The following is a 20,576-nucleotide window of genomic DNA, read 5'->3' on the forward strand; positions in this document are numbered from 1 at the left end:
TGGGGAGGGGAAAGTACAGAGTTACTATTTAATGGGGACAGAGGTACAGTTGGGAAAGATGGAAGAGTTCTGGAGATGGACGGTGGTGAAGGCTGCACAACAATGTGAATGTACTTAATGCCACTGAACTGTACGCTTGAAAAAGATACATTTTATGTCACGTATATTTTACCACATATTGTTTTTTAATCACTAAGAAGCCAATATGGAAAATGAACTGAATGTTAAAGAAAAAGACAAAACCCCTTTTTATTTTACATGAAGAGATAAGTACCTATCTCCAAGCTCAAGGTCTAGATTGAGGATAATCATTATGAGCCCTACTAAAGGACAACCACACACAGTTTTAAGAATGCTGTCACACAGGTCACCTTGTAGCTTTCCTTCACTCGATGCCTAACTCTTCCAGACGTCCCAGTACTGAGGAAGGGTCTCCTCTTTCCAGCTTTGCCCAACCTTATTTATTCATAATAGACAAATGAAAAGTCCCAGAAACCTGTTCTGTTTGGGAAAGTTTTCTTTTGTTCTAGGCTTCGGTGGTTAATATGCTTGACGAATTTCAGAGTCTCTCTATCTCTGTAGACCAATGCCAAAGAATTGTTTTCTGGATTCACTGTTAGCAGCTGAAATAGGCAAACACAGTGATACATCAGAACACAGAGATTCTTCTCACCGCTTTTCTCAAACAGATGGTTCCATATCAAATACTCAGGCTCTGGCGATAGAGGATCCTTTAAAGTATCCTTTACTAGGAGGAGCTACTGATCTTGCTGTCCAGACATTTTCCAATAGGCCCCATTCCAGTACATACCCAGAAAAGTTTTACCTAATGCATTGATTTCTTACTACATTTAAAGATTCATGGGAATGCACCATCTGACTCTTAATTTATTTGGAATTTCTTTTACCTGGGTAGAATGCTTAGTGATTATCCTTTAGCCTCTTTATTCCATGCTGAGTACTTTCTACTAGAAATCAGAACCACTGCCAGACAGACCAATGTGGATTTATCAGCTAAAGACACTGGCCAGAAGGTCATAAAAGTTGGGTCTCTGAAGAATGAAAGCATCTTTAAGAACTAAAGAAGGATGGTTTGCTGTCAGAAGCAACTTACCTCTTCATCTTCTCCTTTGGCAATGTAGGAGGTGAAGCCACCATACTCTGGCTCCCAGCCTTATGAAGGGAAAACAAAGAGCATTCAGCGAACTCTCACTGCAAGAGTTACATCATCTGTTCGAATAACTGATCCCATGCTGCTTAAAACGGGGATCTGGGAGTTCAGTAGAACCAACTCTGACTTATAAGCCTGAATTTATCATTCAACCAACACTGAATAAGAACTGAAAACTAAGAACTAAATATAAAATACACCTAGAAGGACAATTACATAAAAGCTCTGGGGGGTTCCTTAGATGGAAATTATGATTTATTTCATCTCCTCTACCTTGGTCACAGATACAAATAGTACTCTGAGTTGGGAGATGACTGAAATTCATGACCCCTAAGATCCCTTCCAACATAGAGCTCCTGTGATCTGAGATCCTGGCCAAGGCAAATTACTTGTGAACTGGTTCAGTTAGAGAGGGTCACTCAGGAGAGACTGTCCCTCTTACCTTCACAGCCACAGTAGAGAAGTAAGTCCAGGGCAAATTCAGTCTTGCTGTTGTCATGGATTAAAGTGTAGTGACCAGTCTTCCAATGCCTCAGTTCCCCCTGGCATGTGGGAACACTTGATTCTAAGAAAAAAACAGAAGGCCAGAAAAAAATAACCTTGATACCACTGTAGATTGCAAAAGAATGATAATTAGGAATAGTTATAGCACTAAAGAGAAACCATTTCCATAAACCTTCAGCTGACCTATTGCTCCATTATATTATTAAATATATAAGCCTTATAGGGGCTTCCCTGGTGGTGCAGTGGTTGAGAATCTGCCTGCCAATGCAGGGGACACGGGTTCGAGCCCTGGTCTGGGAAGATCCCACATGCCGCGGAGCAACTAGGCCCGTGAGCCACAATTATTGAGCCTGCGCGTCTGGAGCCTGTGCTCGGCAACGAGAGGCCACGATGGTGGGAGGCCCGCGCACTGCGATGAAGAGTGGCCCCCACTTGCCACAACTAGAGGAAGCCCTCGCACAGAAACGAAGACCCAACACAGCCATACATACATACATACATAAAAAGAATGTAAGCAGACAAGAATAGCATTAAAAAAAAAAAAAAAAAATATATATATATATATATATATATATAAGCCTTATAATGAAAAAAAGTTGACTTTCTATTTCTCTTTACCATGATTTTCAGATGGAGTATATATTTAGCTGCCAGAAATTTTTTTTAAAATAACATGATTATTGTTAAACTTTATTTTTTAGAGCAGTTTACAGAAAAATTAAATTTCCCAGAAAGTACAGTTCCTCTACTCCTGCCACACACAACCCCTGCCCCTCCCCATCAGTTTCCTCTATTATTAACATCTTGCCTTAGTGTGATTTATTTTTTACAACTGACCAATATTGATGCATTATTAACTGAAGTCCACAGTTTACATTAGGGTTCGCTCTTGGTGTTGTACATTCTACTAGTTTAATGTCATGTGTCCATTCCATCTTGTTTGTAAATGATTAAACGTCCTCTGCTTTTAATAATTTCCTTCTACCTATTTGTCCAAATTCAAGCAAGTTTTTCTTAGGCTGATATTGGTTCTTAGCAGAAAGAAGCCACTCACCTTCCTCTTCTTTATGTTCTTGTGTTTTAGAGTAGGTTTAGGTAAAGCCAGTCATATTTCTCTCCACCATTTGTACTACTGTTAGCCTAATAAAATGGACTAGCTGTTCTTCCTACCTGGAATGCTGTTCTAGCAGGTCCTTCTCGTCATTCAGATCTGAGCTTGGATGACAGCTCCTCAGACAGGCTGGTCCAGATTGCCCGTTCACCTAAGAGGCCACCCAGTCGTTCCTCAGCGCGGAACCCTATTCAGATTTCCTGCAGCGCACCTATCCTTATTTGATGTTTTCTTGTTGTTCGTGTATCATTTCATCTCTGTCCTCTCCTACTATCAATAGACTATAAGCCAGGGAGAGCAGAGACCTTGTCTGTCTTCTTCTCCAGCTCCAGAAATAGGGCCTAGCATATAGCAGGTGCTTAAGAAATGTTTGTTGAGTGAATAAATGACTGAATCGTGAATACCTAACAGTAAAAGAAGGACAGAACGTAACAGCAGCTTACCTTTCTTTGCATCGTTTTCCTCTGGCTCTGGGTCCGTCTGTTCGTTGCTCTGCTGACTGCTGCTGCTGATGGCCGCCCGCCTGCTCTCTGGCTCAGAACTGCGGCTAGGCCCTTCTTCAGTGTCATCAGCAGCAGAGGCTGCTTCTCCCTCTTTTTTGTCCTCAAGCTCACCTTCTTCTGAAGGGGCCAAGAAGTGAAGTTTCAGGCCTGTGAAGTTGGAGAGCAGCAAGAACATTGCCTCGGAGCGAAATAATGCCATGCAGTCCTTCAAGACGTCGGGAAGTTTGCTCTCCTCAGCCTTCTCGTAAAACCTGGAAAGCAGCGATGCCAAGGTGTTCATCAAAGCCACAGATGTAGTATTACTCATGGGATGAAAGCTGATCATTAGCTTTGTATCTCTCTCCCTAAACCTTGCATAGCTTACTAATGTCCAAGTTGTTACAATAATGAGGTTTTGTTAGGGCCTGCTACTGGATGTCCCCGGGAACAAAACATCATCAGGGCAAATGTCCTATTATTGGAGGTGAGCCTTGCAGACAAACAGGCAGGTGTTGAATGCAGAAGCAAACGTCTTGGATGATGGGTTCTACCTTTTGTTAGGGGGACCTCTGCTGCTCCATTCCACATCTCCTTTCTCCAAAGCCTCACACACCTCTGCAAATTTCTCAGGCTGGAAAAGGAGCAAATGAAGCAGCAGTTAGCAGATCTCCCTATGATCCCACACTGGTCTTGCAGGTACAGCAGCTCTGCGGAATCATGCTGGCTGATTCCTAAAAGGGCCAGGTGACTCTCACCCCTTTCACACAACCTCCCCCAGTCCTGATACGCTGAAGCCAGAGCAAAGACTGGATAAATCGTCAGCATGCTTTAGCCAAGTCACCTGAGTGTCAGTTTGGGCCATTTCCTTAAGTAGTTGTATGTCTTATGTCTAATTGCTAAACCTCTCAAATTCCTGCATTTATTATAATGAAAATGTCTATATAATAATACAGATTCATTAGGCCTCAGCTCATTCCCTTGATTTAATCAGCATTCTAAACTTAAAAAGTCCAGTGTAGTACAAGAAGCTGATTAATCTATTAAAATACTCTCCATAAGAGCCTTTATAAGTACTTGTTTAATGCAGTTTCCCAAGGAGTATTCTACAAACAGTTATCCTATTAGTTGTAAAACAGGAAAGAGGATCCCAAAAGGATGGTTTAGGTGAGCTGAGTTAATAGGGTTAAACGAGTTTATTTACTAGTAATACTTCTCGAATTCCTTAATATGCTATTGTCAGCTATATAATTCAGAGAGAGAGGCAGTATGTAGTGTCTCTCAACCTTTTTTTCAAGGAGGCACCAACTCTTGGGACTGTGATTCCATGGGACCCAGGGTCAATTGGGGAAAACCACACTCGCATACGTGATCTCATTTGGCCCTCACAACAACTCTTCAAGACGGGCAGGGCAAGTATTATCCCAGTTTAACTGAGGATGAAATAAAAGTGAGACCTTAGTAATTTGCTCAGGTCAGTAAAACCATGGAGCCAAGACGTGAATATAAAGTCTTCTAGGGCTTCCCTGGTGGCGCAGTGGTTGGGAATCTGCCTGCCAATGCAGGGGACACGGGTTCGATCCCTGGTCTGGGAAGATCCCACATGCTGCAGAGCAACTGAGCCCGTGCACCACAGCTACTGAGCCTGCACTCTAGAGCCCACAAGCCACAACTACTGAGCCCACATGCCACAACTACTGAGCCCACGAGCCACAACTACTGAGCCCGTGCGCCTAGAGCCCATGCTCTGCAACAAGAGAGGCCACCGCGGTGAGAGGCCCGCGCACCGCAGGGAAGAGTGGCCCTCGCTCTCTGCAACTAGAGAAAAGCCCATGCACAGCAACGAAGACCCAACACAGCCAAAAATAAAATAAATTTATTAAAAAAATAAAAATAAAAATAAAGTCTTCTAACTTCTAACCTAGTTCTGTCTCCACTATAATGTGCTACCTCATCATTCTCAAACATTTGCTACTAATTTGTTAATCAGTAATCTTTCTATTATTTAAAAGTAATTGGTAAGTACCATAGTCATCAAATGACTAGGATGGGAACTACACACCACTCATCCCCAATATAGAAGTGTGTGGGGGGGGCTTCCCTGGTGGTGCAGTGGTTAAGAATCCGCCTGCCAATGCAGGGGACACAGGTTCAAGCCCTGGTCCGGGAAGACCCCACATGCTGCAGAGCAACTAAGCCCGTGCACCACAACTACTGAAGCCTGCGTGCCCCAACTACTGAGCCTGCGCTCTAGAGCCCGTGCTCCGCAACAAGAGAAGCCACCGCAACAAGAGAAGCCACTGCAATGAGAAGCCCGCGCACCGCAACGAAGAGTAGCCCCCGCTCACCGCAACTAGAGAAAGCCCGCATGCAGCAGTGAAGACCCAGTGCAGCCAAAAATAATTAAAAAAAAAAAAGCGTGTGTGATTAAGATTCTAGAAAACTGGGGAATACCCAAGGGACTCAACCCACTAACATACGACTGATACCAATGTTAGCTATTATCATCATTACTATACTTTATTTGAAGAGGATGACGTAAACATGCTAACCAGGAACAAAACAAAAAGCAACAAAAACTCTTAGTGATGCCTCTTCACCCACCCAGGAAGCAAGGCTGCATGCCAAATGTGCTATATTGGACAGGATTTGCTGGCCTACCTTAAGGAACTCTTTTAGGAGAATTTCAGAGCTTTCTTCAAATTCTTCCTGAATTTGAACTTGGTACTCCATGTCGAGATAAGTAGGGTTGATCCAGTCATACAAAATTTCATGCTACAAAGAAGCAGCAGATGCAAAGGGTGGGTTAATAATTCCTACTGCTTTTGTTCTGACATCATTTTACACTAGTAAAATGTATGCAAATCTTCATTTTATAATTTTCTCCTTGTTAAATAAAGTTCTGGAAAGCTCTGCCTTAGAAAGACACTATCAAAAGTGTATCTAAGAAGGGTGGAAAGGCAAGCTCAAAGCCTAGTTCTGTTATCAGGATGAGCCACTTTTAAAACCAGAAAAGCAAATGATATGCCACAGCTTTTCTAAGACAAGAATCCCAGCAACAGGAATTTATCCTTACATCTTGTGGGATGTGAGGGCTCCGAGGTATGAGAGGTTCAAAGTAGGTGGGAGGCCTGGTCAGTGAAGGACCATGAAACCAGCCGCTGATGGACAAACGCGACTTTTCTTCAGACAGGACTTCGGAAACCTGAAAGGACAAGACCAGCAGCACATCAATGCAAAGACCAGAGGGGAAGATTACCAGCCAAGGCTCACTAATTTCAGGACCCTTCACACTAGGTGTGAAAACAACCTGGCCGGACTGTCCAACCGGAGGCCGTCACATTCAGAAAACGAGCGACTGAAAAGCATGCTCTTTGGCCCTCTACGCATTTGTGGCTCACAGTCTTTACCTGGTGAAAGGATACTGGAGACACTTCGAAGAAAACCAGTGTGTTCCACGAAGGGATAAGAGACTTGACAATCTGCTTCGGCTGAAAGTGTTCTGCGTGGGGAGAGAACACATCCGTAAATGTGCTTCATCATCGTTAACCACTTCCAGGCCGCCTCGTTTCACCTTGACAATTTGCCAATTTCTAAGGGTAGCTAAATGTCCCCTCCAGATCCCCATATGCCACCCCCTTCCATCTGTTCCTCTTATATAGTTCTGCTAGGTGATATCTGTTCTTACTCCACCATCTATTACTGATGAAGGCTGGAAAAGGTTCTGAACGTTTTCTGGAGTCGAGCTCTGGTGTCAGTCATTAAAAAATAAAAAAGACCCTGACCTCCCATCAGAGGCACTGGTCCTGGCAGATTCATAGCCACGGGTGGCTGCACATGTTCTCTACCCTCCCACGGCCAGCATTCAGAAGGTCTGACTATTCCTCATCTTAACTCGGCTCTAACTTATCTCTGGAGTAATGATAATTTCAGGCACAACTCAGGAGAGGTGGCTGTCGGGGCTGGCAATTATCCCCCTGCGGTCGCCACTGTAATGAAGAGCTTCCATCTCCCGAGGAGCACAGACAGAGCACGTAAGGACCCAGAAGGGGCTGCTGGTGTTGAAGAGCATGCCTTTGTCTTACCGTCAACGTTGTACAGGTCCAGGGTGCCCCCCAGGCTCCTGTCCCAGGGAGGAACCAGGTAAAGAATGAAGGCAATCCGGCGTCCTTCCAGCTCGTCGTCATGGCAGAGCAGGGCATCTGCAATAGTTCAGCGCACACCGTAATGTCCCTGTGCGGCAATGAGCAGCGGACATCTGACTCTGCGCTCACTATCAGTCCACCTGCTATTCCTCCGTAACGTCAGCTCCTCCAGCTTTAAAATGACACTTATTTCTCCTCTTTTATAATTACAGAAATAAAACTGTCAATATAGAAAACTCTAAAAACACTGAAGAACACATATATAGACTCAGAGACAATCACTACTAATATTTTTACATATATTCTTCCAGTATTTTTCAACATACATGTATTTGCTTTTTAAAAAATAGCATCCTACAGTGGTTGTTTTGTGACCTTTGTTTTTTCTTTTATTACATGGCAAATGTCTTTTCTGTCATCTCTTTTAATGGCTGCATAGTTATTCCAGGACTGAGCAAGAGAGGCATCCGGGCAAGGTGGGAGAGGGGAGGGGATGCTATGGGTGAAGTGAGATCATTCCACACGGAGGGATTATTTTAATAAATAAACATATTGAAAATAACGGAAGGCAGATTTCTCAAGGTTGAAGAATGGAATTGCCAATATGGAAAAGGAGAAATCTAGAATGAACCCTATGGTGTGGAAATGAAACCAGAGGAATCAATGTGACTTGTCTAGAGCACAGGAAATATAAGATAACCCTGGAAAATCTTGTTTTGCTAGGAAGTAAGATATAATAAGAAGGATGAGTGAAAGTGAGTGAAACCCACGTAGGGGCCTTCTCGGCGAAAGACCTCTTGCTGTCCCCTGCTTATTGCTGATTGGAAAAAGAGGCTATGGAAATAAGCTGTGACCTCCTAGGCCCTCCATGTGAAGCAAAGAGCAGGCCCCAGCAGCTAATGACTGAGGAATAAAGAATGCAGAAACAAAGATAGGGCAGGCAGACGAGAGTAGCCATAACTTAATAGGTCAGTCACAAGGACTCCCAGTTCTGCTTCAATGGTAAAGGTAAGTCTGACACACATTCCTAAGCTGTTTTATAGAAACCAGACCCCCCGCACCAGATGAGAAAAGCTGACCACGAGCATGTAGCCCCCAGACCGGCTGGAACCTGAAGATTGAGGATGCTGACCCCTGTGACCTCACCTTGTTACCTCACCATGCACCAATCAGAGAACTGTGCACGAGCTGATCACGCACCCTGTGACCCTCTCCCTCACCTTGCCTTTAAAAACCCTTCCCTAAAACCCATCGGGGAGCTTGGGTCTTTTGGGCACGAGCGGCCCGTTCTCCTTGTCTGGTGCCCTGGAATAAACTGTACTTTCCCTCACCATGACCTGGTTTCAGGAGATTGGCTTTGCCTTGCATTGTGAGCAACCCGAGTTTGTTTCAGTAACATGAGGACATACTAAAAGGACACAGAAGTCAGCTTAAAGGGGCTCCTCTTGATCAAATCAGGGACAATATGAGCATCAACATAATGACAGTAACCATTACATAAATAGTAACCCTTAAATTCACACTGACATAAATAAACAAATGAGTAACTGGGGAGAGGGAAAGGTTTTCTTTACAGTAGAATGACAACTAATAAAGAAATGATTTTATTAGGAAAGAAATCACCATTTGACAACCTGCATAGTAATAACTGTAGTAAGAAATATCAGTGGATGCTAAAACAAGTGAATCAAAGTTTGATGAGAAATGGAATATTTACATAATCTTAAAGTGTCTCCCCACAAAATACTTATTAACTTAAAGAGAGGAAAAGAACAAGTTTACAGTGGAAAAAACTTGATGTCAGCCACCAGCTTAATTAAGTGATCAAAGTTAATATCACTGGTAATATGACACACCATCTACCTCTTGATAAGATGCAGTAAAAAGAACACATATCTAATCATGAGAAAGCAGCAGACAAACCCAAACTGAGGGAAGTTCTACAAAATAACTCATCTGTAAATCTTCAGAAGCATCAAGATCATGAAGGTCAAAGAAAGACTGAGGAACTGTTCTAGACTGAAGACACATGACAACTAAATGCTATGCACAACCCTGGACCAGATCCCTTTGCTATAAAGGACCAAATCATAGAACCTGAATGGAGCCTGCAGATTAGATGCGAATAATGTATCAATCGTAGTTCCTGATTCTGATGGCTTCCTACTGTCACATAGCAGAAGTGTCCTTGTTGTAGGAGTGACTGAAGTACTCAGGGGTCACGGAGCATCCTAAGGGCAACCTACTCTCAGGTAAAATGGAAAAAACTTATTTGTACTATGCTTGCCACTTGTCTGTCAGTTTGAAATTACTTCAAATTAAAAAAAAAGTTAAAAAAAGGGCATATGACTCTTCATGTGTCTAAGTTATCCTCAAAATGCTGTTACCAATTTGTACTTCCCTAGGACAACGTGGGAGAGTAAACCCAAAGCAGAATTTTATTTAGTAAAACAAAACAACACAAAACACTTTTCCTTCCAGATGAAAACCAAACATGTTATCAAAAGGACATTTATATGCTCAGAAAGGTAACAAGAAGGAGGCACCCCGAACTGGTGACAGTGGACACATCTGAAGAGGAAGAGGGACAAGGAGAAGGTGAAGGGGACTGTTGTGGATTACACTGTATGCTATATTGTTTGACATTTTTTCCTTAAGAATATATTCACTCATTACCTTCAAAAGAAAAAAAAGACATTGAGGGAGTTATGTGTTTCCTGGGAAGTTTAAGAGTAACTTACACCATCATCTCTGAATTTCCTGATACTGTATGCAAAGTTGGTGTGTATGTGCATTATTGGCCTTTTTCTGAAAATACTGAAACCAAGCAGGACCCTGCAAAGCCTTCCTGGGCACAAAAGCCCCTCTGTGTCCCTTGTTTCTTGTTTATAGAAAAAAAGGCTTCAGTCTCCTAGGCCTCCCCCAGGTTACAAAGAGCAGGCTCAAGCAGTTAATGATTAGGAGACGAGAGTCACAGGACTCCTAGTTCCTCCTGAAGGGATAGAGATAAGAATCTGATGCATATTTTTGAGTTGTTCTGCAGAAACTAAGAAACCCCCTCACCACCCAGGTGGAGGATGGTGATTATATGCTGACCACAAGCACACAGACCCCAGACTTCTGGTTGGAACCAGAAGGTCAGTGATTGAGATTCCTGAAACATCATTCTGTTCCCTCACCACCAACCAATCAGAAGAAAGTCCACGAGCTGATCACGCATCCAATAACCCTCTCCCGTCTTTAAAAACCCTTCCCTGAAAGCCACTGGGGAGTTCACATTTTTTGAGCGTGAGCTGCCCATTCTCCTTGCTTGGCGTCCTTATTTTGCTACAAACACCGCTGTCAAGAGTTTGGCTTTGTGTGCCTCGGGCACACAAGCCCTTGCTTGGTTACAATATGTTCATAGCTTTCATCATACTCCCAAAGAGAACCACTGCCTTATACCTTCCAATAAGATGGGCATTTCTATACATGAGCTGGGTCAGACTGTACTCATTAAGAAGATCCTCATGCTATGCAGGGACACGAAGTCTAGGATTTTGCAACACTGACAACTGTCTTCCCATGATCATTTAGTTAAAGCCTTTAAATCTTAGCGACAGCAAGGTTTTAATCTTTCTTACCTGAGAATTCATATTTAGCACAGGACACATCAATGGTTGATTCCAGGTCAATCTTCGAAATGTCTGAAAGCCAAGCCCGGAAATGTTCAAACAGAATTTTCCTAGAAATGTAAACAAAAGATAACTTGTTACACCATAATGTGGGCTCCATTTGGATCTATGCCACAACTATTTTTTCCTGGAGGTTTTGGTTTATTTAAGATCCAATCTTGAGAATGTTCCTCACTTTAAACTTGCAAAGTTTAGGAGTAACAGTCCCAGAGAAATAAATGTAAATCTCTCTATTGCAATATATTTTTGCTCTACTGTTTTCTTTTCTTTTCTTTTTTTGGCTACGCCATGTGGCATGCGGGATCTTGGTTCCCCAACCAGGGATTGAACCAGTGCCCCCTGCAGCGGAAGCGCAGAGTCCTAACCGCTGGACTGCTAGGGAAGTCCCTCATCTTATTTTTCTTACTCTTAAATTTATAGTATTGCCCTATCACGACAGTGGTCTGGCCTTTGTCATAGGAACACCAATGTTCCAGTCGGAAGTCACTGATTTTTAGAGCTGTTTTTCAGCACTGTTGTTTAATGAACACTTGGGTGGGTGACACTGTTGTAGGTTAAAATAATGGTGACTATTATGCTAATTGCGTAATAATAAACTCTTTCACAGAAGTTCTGATATTAACAGGATACCAAAAAAACAAAGATGGTTGAACATTTCCATTTACCAGCTAAAGTGGCTCTGTATAGAACTCTAACACAAATTAAAACTTACTCAGTTGGCAGTCAACTTTGAAATTATGTTAACTTTGATGAATTAACATTTTTTATGTCAATTATATCTCAATAAAACTGGAAAAACATTTTAAAAAACATTTTTAAAGGGTTTATGTTAGTTCAAATTTTGCACATGAAGAGACAGTATTTTTTGGATCATTCTAGTCCAAATGTACATCACTGAAATCCCCATAAAATGCAATTGTGCTGTTAATAACTAGATACCAAATCTCCAGGTTGATGCCCTGAAATTTTATTACCAAATATCTTTTTACACTGTATGCTACCCAATCCAAAAAATTCCATAAAATATTGTGCTTGGTTAGTCCAAACAAAAGTGCCATGTAACTTTTATAGGCAGAGTTGCACATTAGACATAATAGGTCAGCATAGCAAACTGCTAAACCAGGCTTCAGGTAATGTAGGTGGTCGACATTTTTGCAAAATCTTGAATCTTGATGCTTTACGTAACTAGTATTATCAAAGCCTTCATTCCCTCTGTTACTGGTAACATCAGCTTCCACAAATTTATTCCATAGAAAGCTCTTTCTCTAGTTACCCTATGAAAGTGTCACGACAGGGTTATTTTCTCCCGTCATTCTCATTTGTTAATTGTATTCATGAGAGAAATCACAGAACCCAACTGGGAAATAAAAAGATCACCTTTCGGTAAAGACCAAGGAATTCCATCTCTCCTACCATCTGGCTGTTACGCGTTGGATACAGAATGTAACTCAGTCCCATAGGAAAGAAATGCTTACCAGAGGTGTGGTATGAACTAATGAGATAGTGCTTTAAAGCATGGTCTTGGGGGAAAAAAGGTCTAAAATAAATATGAAATATTATGAGTTACAGTTAACACGTGAGCAATACTTCAGGATTTAGAAGAAATAAACTGTAGACTGCTAACATTTATGGAAATACTGCAGAGAAAAAAAGAATGAGAAAATATAACTTGTATAGATGAAAAACAGACAGCTATTACAAAGTAACATGGGCTTACTGTAGCAAAACTAGGAAAAAACCCTATTATAAGTAAAAAGAAACTTTAAAAAACCTGTAGTCCTACTAGCCAGATTTAAACATTCCATCCTTCCAAGTCTTTTCCTTTGTACACACGTAGGTATCCAAATATACGTCTCTTTTTTCATATGGGATCCACCATGTATGCTATTTTAACTTCTTTTCTCTTGATAAGTTTATTTCATCTAGCCTAATATGCCTTTGCCTGCAAGAAGTATCATCATTTTATACATCACTTCGAAAAATAGGATACAACAATAATTGTGTGAGACACTGAGTCTCAGAGAGGTTAAAATACACACACACAAAAAGTATCTTAGGATGATGAAATAACTTTACCATACTCATGTGTTAAAAGTCACACACATTGGGACTTCCCTGGTGGCACAGTGGTTAAGAATCCACCTGCCAACGCAGGAGACACAGGTTCGATCCCTGGTCCGGGAAGATCCCACATGCCGCTGAGCAACAAAGCCTGTGCGCCACAACTACTGAGCCTGCGCTCTAGAGCCTGCAAGCCACAACTACTGAAGCCCGTGTGCCTAGAGCCCGTGCTCCGCAACTAGAGAAGCCACCGCAATGAGAAGCCTGTGCACTGCAACAAAGACCCAACGCAGCCAAAAAAATAAATAAATAAAGTCACATCATATTCAACGATTGTATAGTTTTTCACTTTGTTTTGTACCATTAGCTATATAAATCTTGATGGGTGGGCATTTGTGATTTTTCACTGTTAGAAACACCATCACAATAAACAATCTTGTATAGAATTTTTGAGCACACCCTTAATTATTTCCTCAGGATAAATTCTTATAAGTGGAATTATACTACAAAAAGACAAGCATCATTTTAAGGGTTTTGATACACCTTTCAAAACCATCTTCAAGATAGCGGCACTGTATAAAGGTATCTACCCCTCTGTCAACACTGGAGTTTTTGTTTTAAATACTTGCAAACTAACATGTGAAAGATGGTATCTCCAGCGTTGTTTCCTTGATTACTAACGGTTGAACACTTTATCATTGAGAACTTGGGCCCTGGAATCAGACAGACTTAGGTTTATATCTTAGTTCCCTCAATTTTTACCTAGTTAACTTTGAAGAAGTTACTTAATTTCTCAGAGTCTGTTTCCTCCTCTACAAAAGGGGACAATAACACCAACAAAGGTTGTATGACCTAACATTTAAAGCACTTACTCCTCTGTCTGGCACGTATTATGCACCCAACAAATATGAGCGCTTGTTTACCTTAAAGCACAGATGTGAGGCTCTCTTCTCTTCTTCAGATCATCAGACTTGATCATGAAAAAAAGAAAAAAAAGGATTTCCTTCATAAATCAGACACACAGAGGAGACTAGTTTAGGGAACACTCTGGCAGTAGAGCACTGTCATTAAGAGCCTGGACTCTGAAGCCAAACTGCCTGGGTTTGAGGTATGGCCCCTCCATTTGGCAGCTCTATGACTCGGGCAAGTTACCTAGCCTCTCTGTGCCTTATTCATTCAACAAGTACTTACATAGTTATTACAGTGGAGCTTATATTCTTGACGGAGAGGGACAACAAACATAAAAAGTCGATTATCAGTATAAAAATAGGTGACAAGTGTCGAGGGAAAATAAAGCAGCGTACGAGGGACCAGAAGTGCTGAGAGTGGGGAAGGGTTTGCAATTATAAATTTGGTGGCCAGGTTAGACTTCACTGAGGTGAAGCAAAGGCTTGAAGGAGGTTGGGAGGTGTACCAAGGGAATATCTCAGCAAAGCAGATTCAAGGTCCTGAGTGTGAAGAATGCCTGGCCTGTTCAAGAAACTGCAGGAGACTGTGCAGCTGCAACAGCAATTTGGGGGAGAGCAGCAGGAGAAGGGGCCAAAGATGCAATGGGAGCCTTAGAACCACTTTGGCTTTTACTCAGAGAAATGAGAACCTTTGGAGATTTTGGGCAAAGGAATAATATGATCCCATTTAATTTTTAAAAACTGAAGATAAAATTCACATAAAATTTACCATTTTAACCACCTGAAAGTGTGTATTCAGTGGATTTTTAGCATATTCACCTGGTGTGCAACTATCACCACTAATTCCAGAATATTTTCATCACACTAAAAAGAAACCCTGTACCTATCAGGCAGTCACTCCCCATCCCCCCTCTCCCCAGCTCCTGGCAACCACTAATCTACTCTCTGTCTCTACATATGTTTTGCTGGTCATTACATACAAATGGAATCACGCTATATGTGGCCTTCTGTGTCTAGCTTCTTTCACTGAGTATGTTTTCAAGGTTCATCCATGTTGCAGCAGTACTTAGTACTTCATTCCTTTTTCTGGCTCAATAATATTCCATTGTATAGACACACCACATTTGGTCTATCCATTCATTAGCTGACAGACGTTGGGTGTTTCTACTTTTTGGCTATTATAGATAATGCTGCTACAAACATCTACGTACAAGCTTTTATGTGAACAAATATTTTCAATTCTCTTGGGTCCATTAACTTTTTTTTTTTTTACTTTATTAATTTTTATTTTTGGCTGCATTGGGTCTTCATTGCTGCGCACGGGCTTTCTCTAGCTGTGGCGAGTGGGGGCTACTCTTCATTGTGGTGCGTGGGCTTCTCATTGCGGTGGCTTCTCTTGTTGCGGAGCACGGGCTCTAGGAGCATGGGCTTCAGTCGCAGCATGCTGCTCAGCAGTTGTGGCTTGTGGGCTCTAGAGCTCAGGCTCAGTATTCGTGGTGCATGGGCTTAGTTGCTCCACAGCATGTGAGATCTTCCTGGACCAGGGATTGAACCCGTGTCCTCTGCATTGACAGGTGGATTCTTAACCACTGTGCCACCAGGGAAGTCCCTCCATTAACATTTTAAAAGAACACAATGGCTGTAGGTGGGCAAGGGTGGAAGCAAGGAGACTGGTTAATACGCTAAGAGAAAAATCCTGGTGAGAGAAAAAGATGGCTTGGATCAGGTGTTGGCAATGGAAGTGGAAACAAGTGGGCTTTTCTGAATATATTCTGAAGGTAGAGCCCACAGAATTTCCCAATGGACTGGAGATGAGGTGTGAGAGAGGAATCAAGGATAACCTCAAGGTTTTTGGCCTCAGCCGCTGGAAAGATTGTTGTGAACTGAGATGGGGAAAATCGCAGGTGGAGCAGATTTAGGGGGAGAAGATCAGTTTAGTTTTGGAAAGTATGAGACACTTCATAGGTATCCTAGAGTAGAGGCAAAGCCATGAGACTCTCTGCAATCTGTCTGGAAGTGATCCAAAGGCTAAGCTCTAGAGTACTCTGTCATTAAGAAGCCAGGTACAAAAGGAAGACCTACTGAAGGGAACTAAGAAGGACTCACCGGTGAGGTAGAAGGAAAATGAAGAGAGGATGGTTTCCTGAAAGTAAGGGGGGGTCGGGGGAGAGTCTCCAGGAAGGAGGAGTAACAAAGTAGGTCAAATGTTGCCGAGAGTCAAGTAAAACCAGGCCTGAAGACTGATGACTGGATTTACTAATGTGCAAGGTGTGAGTGACCTTGACAAGTAGTTTCAGTGGTGTGTAACAGGTGAAAGCCTAATAAAGTGGGCTTAACAGAGAACAGAACAGGAATTTGAGACACTACAGATGACTCAGAAGGAATGCTACTGTCAAGGGGAGCAGAGGAATGGGGTGATAGCTGAAGGGGAAAGTTAGGTCAACAGCGTTTTTTTCCTTAAGAGAAGAACTAACAGCTTTCTTTCTTTCTTTTTTTTTTGGTATGTTGAAAGGAATGATCCAGAAGAGAAGGAAAACCTGATGTAGTTTCTTAATCTGTGAAACAGGAACAGTAATGTACCATTATAAGGATTTAATGAATTAATAAATACAAAGCACTTAGCATGGCATAAAGCATGCACTCAGTAATGCTTGCTTTAAAATACAGAGTATCAGGCTACTCCTAATGACAAACTTGGTTAGGAGGACTAGAAGTTGTTATAGACCCAATTATCAAGTCAATTCACAGCACAAGCAAAGAAAAAGGGATATAAGTGAAGTTTTATGGGACAGGAGACTGAAAGCAGGTTTTATATTTACTGTCTTAGGATGAAGAAGTTCAGTCCCAAAGTGAGCATAGTAAAAATTATTCACAGCAGAGTTTCATCAAGCACCCATGGGGATCTAAAGTAATGGCTGCTTCTTTTTCCTCTCATTACCCAGGGCCCTTTCTATTATTTTGCCTCTCACTGACTTCACAATTAGAAGTATTTTCATCTACCAAATTGCATTAAGTAAAAACCACTTTCTCGGACTTCCCTGGTGGCGCAGCGGTTGAGAGTCTGCCTGCCAATGCGGGGGACGCAGGTTCGAGCCCTGGTCTGGGAAGATCGCACGTGCCGCGGAGCAACTCGGCCCGTGAGCCACAATTACTGAGCCTGCGCGTCTGGAGCCTGGGCCCCGCAACAAGAGAGGCCGCGATAGTGAGAGGCCTGTGCACCGCGATGAAGAGTGGCCCCCGCTTGCCACAACTAGAGAAAGCCCTCGCACAGAAACGAAGACCCAACACAGCCATACATACATACATACATACATACATAAATATAAAGAATGTAAGCAGACAAGAATAGCATTAAAAAAAAATTAAAAAAAAATAAATAAATAAATAAAATAAAAAAATAAAAAAATAAAAAAAAACCACTTTCTCAATTTCAGTAATCAGAGATGCATATAGCCCCAAATCAACCAAAGAGGCCTAGGGTTATCAAAGCTGATATAATTACAAAGGCAGACAACTATGGTTTTTAATTAACCTATACAACTTTACTATGGTTAAAAGTTATTTTTCATTAGATTTTTTGAATTATTAAGAGTAACATCATTTGTGTATTTAACCTAACTTGGTTAATTCAATCATATGTGTAAGGCCCAAAGATAGACAGACTGGGGGACACAACCAGCTCTAGTGTAAAAGAATAAATGCAAGACAGAAAAATTTGTTACTCTTTTATCCCTGATAAAAAGAAATCAGCGGGAAATGGAAAGAAAACAAAATAGTTCTTAATCTTCACTTTTATTTTTTGTGATTTTAAAGGCTGATGTCCTTGAGGTTCTATAACGATTTCTAAGAGTGATGTATGCCATGTACTAAAAGATATCCCCCCAAACTGGGGAAACCAATGACCTATATGTTTTTATACCTAGACTGGGCCTGTCTTCTAAGAGTAGGAAAACCAGCCTTGATTTTGAAACAGTCTTTTCTGCCAAATTCAACTGTCCACCGATTTAAAAAGAACAGATCTAACTCTCTGCAGGACATACTGCAATACAGCAAGCCACCTAAAACAAAGACATGACCTCAAAAATTTAAATGGTTATTACGTTCCAATGTACTACTCTCTTCATTATACCACTCCCCAAAATGTACTTATCCTTTTTGTTTATAATGTATTTACTTACCGGCTTACTGTATTTTCTGACTATCTTTCACCATCACTATCACCTCTATTATTTTAGATTTTAAAGGCTTTCAGGGCAGGAACTGGCAAAGACTTCCATATAATAATTAAAGCACCAAACACACAGTTAACACTCAGCTTATGTTAAATAAATTAATGCTTTTAACAACGTCAAGGCAAGGACCCTCAATGGCAAACCCAAACTAAAACCTCAAGTCTAAAGGTATTCAATGATTTTATAGAAAATGAATTTCTGAAGTGGAAAAGCTAATGTGAAAGGGCCATAAATACCTGCTGGAACTTATATAAATCATTATACTTTTCATGGAAGTCCAAGTTCAAAAGTTCCTTCTGAAGTCCTTCCAAGAAGTTTTCGCTTTCGATGAAGTTTGGGATCACACAGTGAAGAAAGGGGTCCATGTCCATGACAATGGCTTCTGTGGGGAGGAAAGCATTATCTATCACTTTTCCCTTTTGTATTTTTGACCTGTGAGCAGCACAGTAGAGAGAATACAAAAGGGATGGTCGTGAATTTTCAGAAATCTAGTACCTAAAATTTAAGATTTGGGGGAAGAATTATAAGCTCTTCCTTTTTTTTTTCCCCCCCACTTACTACTACTTTTTAAAGGTACTGTGCTTAAAAATATTAGTCCTTAAGATGAGTATAAACGATGTCACTAAATTAAGATTTCTGCTCTTTTGGGGGTTTTTTAGTTCAACAATTACTTATTCAGCTGAATGTATTTTAGAGTCTTAATTCATTTCCTCCAAAACTTCAAATGAGAGTAGCAAATTAAAAACGAGAATAACAATACTGGCAGCCAATTTTTCTTCAACCCTTTTTCTTTGCCTAAGTTACTGCTAGAGGAAGTTATAAAATACATACTTCTTAAAAAAAAAAAAATCAGGTCAGGCATAACCTCCTCTAACTCTTTGAGTTTTACCTCAACGTTTTACCCACTGCCTCTGGTGGGACAGATTATGTACCCCTCTAATACAAACCACCACCACCTCCCACCAGCTGCCAGGCACAGTGGTGCTTTAACATGCATTATCTCATTTAATCCTCTCAACAGTTCTAAAGTAGACGTCATCACTATCTCCATCCCACACATAAGGAAACTGAAAAGTCCCTGAGTGTCCAGAGCTTACACTCCAAACACGAAGCTACCACTTTCTATGTGCATCCGGGACACCAAGGACTCATCTCTTAAAGCACTCAACCACTGAAACAAAAATAATGGCAAACTTTAGAAGGGAAAGCATGATGCATTAAGCAGAGTTCTTATCCTATAAGGTGATATCTGAAGCTGAGGCTGGAATCATTTGATGAAGGTTCCTTCCTTTGGTCAAAACCATGTTTACCTTCATGGGTCACGTTGTTGAACTACAGGCCGGCAAAACTGAGTAAGCTCAGGTGCCTGCTATCTGGCAGCTCCCAGCAAATGCTCTGGCTACGCTATTACGGGACAAACGAGCGTCACCTTCGGAGGAAAACCGCAAAAGCTACTCGACTATGTGTCCAAATGTTTACTGGTCCTTACTCAGAAAAATATGTATTGATGCATACATACATTAGATTATTAATCACAGTCAACATCTTTCCGAGGGAAATACTATTAGTTATCCTACTTTATATAGTAAGGAGCTGAACCCATTGCCCAACGACGCACAATCAGTTAAGAAGATTCTACCTCACCTCTAATTCCAGAATTTCCATGAACTTGCATGCCCTTTACTTCCCGAAACTCCCTGGCCTTCATTTCTTCCTCTTCTAGGTTTCTAAATCCAAACTGAACTTGGAAAAGGGACAGCAGGCCAGGCAGGAGAGTCGGAGGTGGCAAAGTCACGCTCTCTCCAAGAGCCTCTTCCCCTGTGGCCTCGCTGCTCAGGAATCGGCTAGAGTGCCAGGACTTTTTCAGAGGCCCCCGACCCGGCGCTGCGCCTCCCCCTTCACAGCACCAGCTTACCGTGGCGGAACGGCGTCCTGCGACTCCAGGCCTCAGCCACCTGCTTTTTCAAGGTTTCCTCCGTGACAGCATCCGAAAACTTCGCCATCACCTCCTTCTTTCCCTTTTTCCCAGCCCGGCCCGGGACGGGCTCAGCAGGCCGCTTACCACTCATCTCCTCGCAAGCTGCAAGACCCACGTCACACTAATCTAGCGGCTCTTTTCCTACGGAGACTGCAATTCCCAGAATGCCTCATTTCCCGTGTTTCTCCACCGCTATCTAATAGGAAGTACCAAAGTAAAGGGAGGCGGAACCCATACCCGACTTACCAATGGGAGCTCCAGATATTGTGGCCATCCCAGCAGCGATTGGATCAATGTTGCTCGGTCGGGTAGG

General features: G+C 41.9%; 1 protein-coding gene across 1 annotated transcript; it reads right to left on the bottom strand.

The window, feature by feature from the left end:
- Positions 1-218: 218 nt before the first annotated feature.
- Positions 219-20,414, bottom strand: OGFOD1 (2-oxoglutarate and iron dependent oxygenase domain containing 1). Its single transcript, XM_059905819.1, has 13 exons — positions 20,201-20,414; positions 18,522-18,667; positions 14,069-14,115; positions 11,034-11,134; positions 7,351-7,467; positions 6,676-6,767; positions 6,342-6,470; positions 5,927-6,040; positions 3,820-3,899; positions 3,230-3,540; positions 1,614-1,736; positions 1,115-1,173; positions 219-623 (listed from the first exon to the last, which is right to left on the bottom strand). Exons 1-13 carry the CDS (start codon positions 20,352-20,354, stop codon positions 462-464), a joined length of 1,635 nt encoding a protein of 544 aa, XP_059761802.1. The 5' UTR covers positions 20,355-20,414; the 3' UTR covers positions 219-461.
- Positions 20,415-20,576: the final 162 nt, after the last annotated feature.

This window comes from Balaenoptera ricei, chromosome 19 (genome assembly GCF_028023285.1).
Source record: "Balaenoptera ricei isolate mBalRic1 chromosome 19, mBalRic1.hap2, whole genome shotgun sequence".
Taxonomy (NCBI): domain Eukaryota; kingdom Metazoa; phylum Chordata; class Mammalia; order Artiodactyla; family Balaenopteridae; genus Balaenoptera; species Balaenoptera ricei.